The 8,969-nt window shown below is 46.1% G+C and overlaps 1 protein-coding gene across 1 annotated transcript; it reads left to right on the forward strand.

Annotated features, from left to right (window-relative positions):
• Nucleotides 1–2,496: 2,496 nt before the first annotated feature.
• LOC103779260 (protein argonaute-4) lies at nt 2,497–8,413 on the forward strand. Its single transcript, XM_008946887.1, has 12 exons — nt 2,497–2,660; nt 3,351–3,471; nt 4,456–4,637; nt 5,003–5,139; nt 5,220–5,354; nt 5,523–5,610; nt 6,041–6,188; nt 6,265–6,384; nt 6,597–6,725; nt 6,863–6,996; nt 7,767–7,951; nt 8,250–8,413. Exons 2-12 carry the CDS (start codon nt 3,367–3,369, stop codon nt 8,411–8,413), a joined length of 1,527 nt encoding a protein of 508 aa, XP_008945135.1. The 5' UTR covers nt 2,497–2,660; nt 3,351–3,366.
• Nucleotides 8,414–8,969: the final 556 nt, after the last annotated feature.

Genomic DNA, 8,969 nt, shown 5'->3' on the forward strand with positions numbered 1-8,969 from the left:
CAGCCGGGTGACGGGCAACGCGCGTCGGTCTCCAGGGTGCACAGCGCTGTGCTCCCTGCACCGCAGACCCGGGGGCTGTGCAGTAATAAGGCTTTTTTTTGACGTTGAGCCGTTTTGAAGAGGTTAAGGTGATACTTTCTGAAAACGTGGACGTTGTTGCACTTGTGTCTCGTTCCATGGTTTTCCTTCTGTCAAACACCTGCAAGGTGTCTTTCTGATCTGAATGGTCTGTGCCTCTGTCAAGTTCCCATTGAAGCTGTTGGTGTCATTGAAGTGATGTTTACTTTGATGTGGTAGGAGATGTGAATTAACACAAAGGTGCAATGCCCGAAGAATCCAGGTTTTAAGGTCGTGGAGGGCTGGCTCGGGGAGCGCTGTGGGTCTGTGAGGCACCGTGTCCTCTCTGACTTCCCGCTGTAGAAGCAGCTCCTCTACTCGTTTTGTGAAACTGTTTCCTGTCTGAAGTAACTCGGTGGAGGGTGCTCAGCACATCTTCCTCACAGAGGAGCAGAAGGGAAAGCCTGACAGCACAGGGAACCCTAGTCAGGCAGCTCAGATAAAAATCCTGATAAAACAAGCGTGACGTGCAGGGTAGCCTAGCTTCAAATGGGGAAAGGGTTTTTAGCTTATTCTCTGCAGTCCTTGGAGAAATAACTTCAGAAAGGAGAAGATGTAAGTTTTATCTCCTTTGATCCAGGCCGACCGAGGTCAGTGTTGCCATCCCTGTTTACAGAACTTGTCAATACCGAGGGAGGAAAATAGGTAAATATAGTTGTCATTTAATCTCTTGCAGGAGGTCAGTGCCTGCACTTACTTCAGACTAATTAGCACGGGATTAATGGATCATCTCTCTAGTATCCAAAGCAGCACGGCAAACTTTGATTGCCCCCGATGATTCAGGCTGGTGGGACAGCTGTAGTTTTTTTCAGGACTAGCTGTACCCCAGCAGGGGTTTGGCTGCAGCACTGGTGCTGAGCGCTCCTCGGGCAGGTGCCCAGCCCGGGACGTGTTGTGTGGGGTGTCCATGCCCTGGCACCCCCCTGCTGCCACAGCTGTGGGGAGCTGGTGTGGCGGGTGGGCTGCAGCTCCTGACGTGCTCCGGGTGTTACTCCTGCTCAGAGATTCTGTGCCAGTAGTGTCCTCAGATTGGCAATTTTAACTGGTCATGTGGTAGCCACGGGATGGTTTATAAGCTGTGGGTGGAAGGCTCCTTAGATTTGGTGCTGGGTGTAGTGTATGTGTTAGGTCATCACTGCACCCTGCAGGGTACCCAGATAGGAGTTTCTTCCTCCCACAGTTTATCTGCCTTTCTTCCCTCCTGGTGTCAACCAAGAGCCTTGGACTTAAATGGATACTGGTGGGCTGACACAGCCTCAGGGTACTAAATTTGCCCTGAGTTTTATGATTGGTTTATTATTGCATTCTTGTACTATTTTTTTCTCCTCTCCTTTGCTGCTCAACAAGAGAGGGAAGAAACATTGCTCACACTGAGCATGGGCAGATAGGGACCAAACCCATGGAAATAAATGAATACACGTTTGCTTTTTGTGCAGTGTCATCTGAGGCTGTGACAGACTGAAAGAAAAGAGTCTGGTTAATCTTGTTAACATGGTATCTCAGATCTTAACACTTTGAGGAAGTTAAGTAAAGACAGAACTAGTGACTGGCTTGCATGTGAGTGCTTTTCCAAGCCTCTAATAATTTCCTCCTTAGAACTGTTCCTGAAGCTCTCACTTTTGTCCAAATAATTATCTTCTCCCCATGTGTTAGGAGTCTATAACTGTCTATGCTTTTCCCCTTACTCTTCTTTTTAGAAGAAAGCCTAAACCTTTCCTCTCTCCTTTCTTTGTGTTGGAATTTTAAATTGGCTGAAATTGTGCTCTAGGGGAAAAGTGTTTTGCTGGTAACAAAAGTGATGTGTTCATGATGTAAAGGAAATGGCAAAACTGTTTTAGCTCAGATCCAGTATGGAAATGAGTTTTTAGTTTACTTTAGAATAAAAATATCCTTCCTCATTTCCAGATGATACCCATTCTCAGGTAAAATTTGGGGATGTGTGTCCTAAGTATGCCATGAGTGACAACCATTAACACCTGAACTTTTAGACTGTAGTGAAAACAGTGAAAAAACATGGCTTGTGTGGCTCTTGGATAGCTCTAGAAACAGTGGTAGGAATATATTTGCCTTTAAATTACATGGAAATATGTAATATGTGAATGGTTGCATTTCATCTCAGGACTCTGTGAGGTTCACAGCCACAGTCATGAATAACTGTTGGTCAGGTTTTGAGGAGGAATTGCAGCACCAACCAACAGATGTGTTGGGGAGCGCGGTTCTGTGCCTGGAAGGCTGAGCCCCTGGGAGCAGCTCCGTTTGCAACCTCAGAAAGCTAGTTAAGATTTCTTCCTGCCCTGTCAGAAGGTCCCTGCAGGACACCCGAGAGGACACGGCGCCGGGTCGGTTACAGCTCATCCATGTTTCTTTGCCTCCCCAGGGCCCCCGGCCAGCCTGTTCCAGCCGCCCCGCCGCCCGGGGCTGGGCACTGTTGGGAAACCCATCCGCCTCCTGGCCAACCACTTCCAGGTTCAGATCCCCAAGATCGATGTGTATCACTATGATGTAGATATCAAACCAGAAAAACGCCCCCGGAGAGTGAACAGGTATGAGTCATTTCATTAAAAAATTAATTAAAACCCATGTACACTTCAGCTTCATCGAAGTGTACATACTAGAAATTCTTCATCTGCTAAAGTCCAGTTTACCTGTTTGCCACATTGGCTTCTCAGTGAACAATAATATAAATATTCTCATTTTTGTTAAGTTACTTTGCAGCTGGCCTGTGATCTGGAAGTGTATGAAGCATTGAGCTACAGCTGCTTTTACTTTCCAGTCCACCAGTTGACGCCCCTGATAATTGTTCCACAGTGTCTTCTACAAATGTGTGTTAGCAGCTGAGGGGAGGGATTTGAGGTTGCAGATTGATGCCAGCATTTTTGGGTTCACATGTGGGTGCTTTGTCAGCAGAATCAATTTGCAGAGCTCCCCGGACCAAAGCAGGTGCTTGTATTTGCTCCTGTGTTTGAACCCATCCCCAGACCCTGCTGCCTGTTTTGCCTGTGCCTGTGCTGGCAGTGTGGCTGCCTGCCTGTGTGCAGACACCCCTGAGCTGGGACTTGGCAGCCTGGATCTGGAGGTGACTTTTCAAACCCCTGGAGCTGGGCTGGGTGTGCTCTGCTGCACTGGCGACTCTCCCACATTGTTTAAGAGAATCTGAAAAAGGAACTCAAAACTGTGTAAGACCAGTGCTGGATTTTCTGTTCTGTGACCTAACTCGGTAAATCCCTCTGCAGAGAGGTGGTGGACACCATGGTGAGACACTTCAAGATGCAGATATTTGGGGATCGGCAGCCCGGGTACGACGGGAAGCGGAACATGTACACGGCACACCCCTTACCCATCGGCCGGGACAGGGTGAGTTACCAGGGCAGATCTGCCTTCTGGAGGGAGAAGTGTTACAGCATCTTCTGAAAAGTGTCGTTTTATTGCCATAAACCCTAAATTCTGTTCACTTGTATCGTTTTGGAAGCAGCGGTGCCAGTCGGGGATCTCTAGGAACTTACTGGTGTTCTATTGACATTTCTAATTCCTGGCTCCTCAGTTGGAGAATTTGTCAGAGCATGTGCTGGTGCAGGGGGCTCTTGCAGCTGCAAGGGCATTTTTTTTTTTTTTCACCCTGGTAGAAACTTCCCTTTTCTCTCTTCTAACCCTTGTTCTGTTGTTAAATGATAAGGCAGTTGCAGATGACAAGCACGCTGGTTTGGTTTGGCTGCACTGTTGAGATATGTCCTGTTCCCTAAGAACTGGCCCTGCGTGGTGTGGGCCCCACTCTCCAGCACCCCAGCTCTGACTGCCTGCAGTCTCTAGTAACCAGTCCTGAGGTGCAGCTGAACCCTCATCTGCTGTTCTCCCCAGAGGTCTGGTTATTGCTGGTATGGTGCCACGAGGAGTACGTAGGCTGTGTTAACATTTACCCTTTGTGCTGGCAGCGTGTGAGAATAATCTCAAGTACTGTGCTAAAACTCTGAGATTTGTGTTTCCCAGTGAGTCTTTTTTCTGACCAAAAGGTTTTCTCGCCTTCCTGTTTCGTTCTCAAGACATCTTGCTGTTAATTGGATGACTTGGAAGAAATGACTCATAGTTCTCCAGAGCTTTGATGTCACCATACTAATTACTGCTTAAAATTTACACTCAAAGATTCCTCAGTGCAGTTTCTCTGATGAATAAATTACAAGCTTTCGAAATCCTAAGGAAGCTGATTGTAATTTTTAAAGACAAGAACCAATTGTCAAAAATACAGGTTCAAAGGATACCTAGGAGAAAAACGTGACCTTGCTTAGTGTTGTGATAGTCTACAGTCCCTGACAAGAGCTTGTGCTTAATTCTGTTCTGTGTCAGGTGGATATGGAGGTGACACTTCCAGGAGAGGGGAAGGACCAGACATTTAAAGTGTCCATTCAGTGGGTGTCTGTTGTCAGCCTCCAGCTGCTGCTGGAAGCTCTGGCAGGGCACCTGAATGAAGTTCCTGAAGATTCGGTGCAGGCGCTTGATGTCATCACTCGGCACCTTCCCTCCATGAGGTGGGTACTTCTGGTGCCTTCCTGACTGCCTTCATCTTGTGTCTGTCTCAGTGTTTGTATTTGTTATTTCTTGCTGACGGGCTGAGGGATGCAGTTGTGTAATTCAACACCTGCCTTAGAAATTTGCACTAGAATAGGGAAATCGGATATGAACTCGGATTGTTTCTGCTGGTCAGGTTTCTCACAGGAGTTGCTGTAGCCTTTCCAGCTGTACTGTTGGTAGAGGCTTTGTGTTCTTGCTGTGAGTTGACTCTAACAGTTCTAACCCACTGAAGAAACATGTTTTAAACACTATGGGCATGAACATAAAAATGCATATCTGAAAGGAATCATCAGAGTATTAATTTTTCCTGCTTTTTTTTCAGGTACACTCCTGTGGGTCGCTCCTTCTTCTCCCCGCCCGAAGGCTATTACCACCCCCTGGGTGGTGGCAGGGAGGTCTGGTTCGGGTTCCACCAGTCAGTCAGGCCTGCCATGTGGAACATGATGCTCAACATCGATGGTACGTAGGAAATTCTGTCTCACTAATGTGGCAGAGTTCTTCCTGCTTCTAAATTAAACGTCCTCTTTTTTTTATCTTAGTGTCAGCAACTGCTTTCTATCGTGCCCAGCCTATCATTGAGTTCATGTGTGAGGTCCTGGACATTCAGAACATCAACGAACAAACCAAGCCTCTTACAGACTCTCAGCGTGTCAAGTTTACCAAAGAAATCAGAGGTAAAGGCTTGTTCTAGAGCTGCTGCAATAAAACACTGCAAACGTGCTCCTGTTACATTGCCACGAACATTGGCAAGCTTGGGAAGCTGGCCTGTTCCTTTTGGCCTTTGTGTTTCTTAAAGGTGACTCCTATGCCTGAATTTATTCAGATGACTTTTGGGTTTTCAGGTCTAAAAGTGGAGGTTACCCACTGTGGGCAGATGAAGAGGAAATACCGGGTGTGCAATGTGACTCGGCGACCAGCCAGTCACCAGACGTATGTAGAGAAGCACTTTCTGAAAATGTTTGAAATATTAAACCTGTTAGATATAGGAGTTTGGTGGGGTTTTTTTATGTTTATGTAAGAACAATTGGTTCTGGAGGTGAAGCAGCTGTGTGGCTTTACAGGAATGTCTGGTGGAGTAGAGGAACAGTGTGCATTTAGACCAATGCTTTATTTCCTTCAACCCAGGAAAACTGAAGCTGTGTCCTGCCTCTAAATGTAGTTATCAAAGGCTGTAATTTTTAAAATAGCTATGAAAAATTCAGTATATAGTCTCTAAGTTCTTTTCATAAAGAAGAGATTCAATAGCTGAGAAAGTAAGTGTTTCAGCATTTCAAGTCTGGAATAGATTTTTCCATACCTTTTTTTCCCTGTAAAAACAATAAATCTTGAGACGTGTAACCAGAACAAATGTCCGTTATAGGTTTCCTCTGCAGCTGGAAAATGGGCAGGCTATGGAGTGTACAGTAGCTCAGTATTTTAAGCAGAAGTACAGTCTGCAGCTGAAATACCCTCACCTTCCATGTCTGCAAGTGGGACAGGAGCAGAAGCACACGTACCTGCCGCTGGAGGTAGGGTCTGACTCCCCCTGCGCCGCCCTGTGCCGGCCGTTAGCCGGTGTCACCCCCCGCTCGCTGTCCCCCCCAGGTGTGCAACATCGTGGCTGGCCAGAGGTGCATCAAGAAGCTCACGGACAATCAGACCTCCACCATGATCAAAGCAACGGCGAGATCTGCGCCCGACCGGCAGGAGGAGATCAGCAGACTCGTAAGTGTTCTTTCCAGCTCAACACCTGCTCGTGGCTCTTCCAGAGGCATCGTAGCATATCTCAGAAGTAGACTGACCAAGAACTGCAGAAGTTACAAAATCTGACTTCTTTAAAACAAACCCTTTGAAGTAGAAGAGGCTGCTGGTGGCAAAGAGGACAGAGCCACCCGAAGCGTTGGGTGTGGTTACAGCAATACCTTCCTTCTCACCAGGTGAAGAGTAACAGCATGGTGGGTGGGCCCGACCCCTACCTGAAGGAGTTTGGCATCGTTGTCCACAATGAAATGACAGAGCTGACGGGCAGAGTTCTGCCAGCCCCAATGCTGCAATATGGAGGCAGGGTGAGTTCTCCATGCCTTGTGAAATACCTTGTCCTGAGGTTCTTTAAATTCATGAAGTGTTTTGTGTATCTTATTTTAAAGCTTCCTTTCTAACAAAGCAGCGATTTATTTTTAATTTACCTTTGTTTTTTACCTAGAACAAGACTGTGGCCACACCAAACCAAGGTGTGTGGGACATGAGAGGGAAACAGTTCTATGCTGGCATTGAGATTAAAGTCTGGGCTGTTGCCTGTTTTGCTCCTCAAAAACAATGCAGGGAAGACTTACTAAAGTAAGTAGTTTTCTATTTATTCAGGATACCTGATTCAAGGTTTATTTTCCTCACATTTCTGAAGGGTGATATGCAGTGTAAACAGATTTTAATGCATCTAATGGTAAAATGTGTAAACAACAGTTCAGCAGTGTCCTAAGTGCAACTCAGGAGGAGTCTATGGCAGAGTTCAGAACCTGACTGGCCAGCTAGGAAAAACCTTAGTTCCCTTACTACTGAGACTGTGTTTCTGCTCAGGGGGCTGCATTCCACTTGTATCCTGTTTTCACAAATAACTGATGATGGTCTTTCATTCTAAAACATGAAGTATTTTTTTTCTTAACCTTTGCTGCCTCCCAGGCAATATACACCACTTTTTTTTTTCCTCTGTCCTTCAAATTACTCTACAAAATCCTAAAGCAGAATTTGAGTGAGCCACTGAAATGTTTGGCAAAAATCATGGTTGCAAGATAAGTTTGGTGCATGAGTAAAAGTCTATCATCAGTATTAATTTGGGAATCTGCCTCAGAATGTTCAACTTGAATGTATGTTTGTTTCCACAATGTCAGAATGTCAGAAAGGGGCTTGTGAAACTTCCTCAGACAGGATTAGAATCGTATTAGTAAGTTCCTTATAGTGACAGTTGCTAGGAAGTAATTATTGCAGTGTCAAATTTGAAGTGCTGTGAAACAGCTGCAATAGGAAGTAACTTAGACCTTGTTGACAAAATAAATGGCAGAGCAAAACCTCATGAGAAGATCAGGGCAAGTGCATTTATGTTGAATCTGCAGGAGCTTCACGGACCAGCTGCGGAAGATCTCCAAGGACGCGGGGATGCCCATCCAGGGCCAGCCCTGCTTCTGCAAGTACGCCCAGGGAGCCGACAGCGTGGAGCCCATGTTCAAACACCTCAAACTCACCTACGTGGGTCTGCAGCTGATCGTGGTGATTCTGCCTGGAAAGACACCCGTGTACGGTATGGAGCAGAGGCTGCGGAGCGTCGGTGGTACAGGCAGTGGGTATCTGGGTGTGCGCTGCCTCAGTGGGGAGGAGGCAGAGCATCTCCCCATCATTTATGCTCTGTTTAAAAGGACTTTTGGAGAGGGGGTTGTCGAGCCTGATGGGAGTACATGTGTATCACCAGAGCTAACTGGATCTTTGTCAGTGAACTGTTAAGGGTCTGAATTATGACACCATTTGAAAAAAAAATAAGAGAAAGGAGGTGGATCTGCTGACTGGGTAACTGGAACCACTAACTTATTTTTCTGTCGCAGCTGAAGTAAAGCGGGTTGGTGACACCCTTCTAGGAATGGCCACTCAGTGTGTTCAGGTAAAGAATGTGGTAAAAACCTCCCCACAAACGCTGTCCAACCTGTGTCTGAAGATAAATGCAAAGCTTGGAGGAATCAACAATGTGCTTGTACCTCATCAAAGGTGAGATTAAATCTGAAGCTGTCCTTAAGGTCTGGAGTGTTAAGTAAAATAGTATAATTTTGTTTTATTCACTAAAATGATAGCTTTCAAAATACTACGTGCTTTAGAAACACCCAGTCTGAGGTGGACAGAGAATTGATGCTCCTGCACTCAGAGTCTCCCTAGAAAGCCCTGTGCTGAGGATCACCTCTCATGTCAGAGCAGTGTGTGTGAAAACAAGCTCAAAGGCTATTTTTTTCCCCTTTTTTCCGCCTTTTCTCCGTCTGCCTTTTCCTCTTGCCACTTCCTTAAGCACACTGTATTTCCTTCCAGATTGAAAGAAAGGGGGTGATGCAGAGGGATTTGTGAGAAGTGATTGTAACTTTGTGTGCCTTTGGTCCTTTCCTTGTTGCTTTTTCTTCTCTCTGGGCTGTAAGAGCTTGAGGCAGAACTTTACCCTTCGAGACTGACAGGGTTGTAGTGCTGAGGAAGGGTTTGGATACACCTTCCTCGGTTGGACTTTTTTATTTTTTTCCTTCCTCGCCCTTCTTCTTTGTGTTCTTATTGTTATGATCTAATAA

This window comes from Merops nubicus, unplaced genomic scaffold (assembly GCF_000691845.1).
Source record: "Merops nubicus isolate BGI_N331 unplaced genomic scaffold, ASM69184v1 scaffold14669, whole genome shotgun sequence".
Taxonomy (NCBI): domain Eukaryota; kingdom Metazoa; phylum Chordata; class Aves; order Coraciiformes; family Meropidae; genus Merops; species Merops nubicus.

Bases quoted from the DNA above. Each gene is read 5' to 3' on its own strand.
- LOC103779260 (XM_008946887.1), top strand. From the start codon at position 3,367: ATGGTGAGACACTTCAAGATGCAGATATTTGGGGATCGGCAGCCCGGG. The intron at 4,638-5,002 runs GTGGGTACTTCT...CTTTTTTTTCAG, and splicing joins CGGCACCTTCCCTCCATGAG to GTACACTCCTGTGGGTCGCT. The intron at 6,997-7,766 runs GTAAGTAGTTTT...TTGAATCTGCAG, and splicing joins TGCAGGGAAGACTTACTAAA to GAGCTTCACGGACCAGCTGC.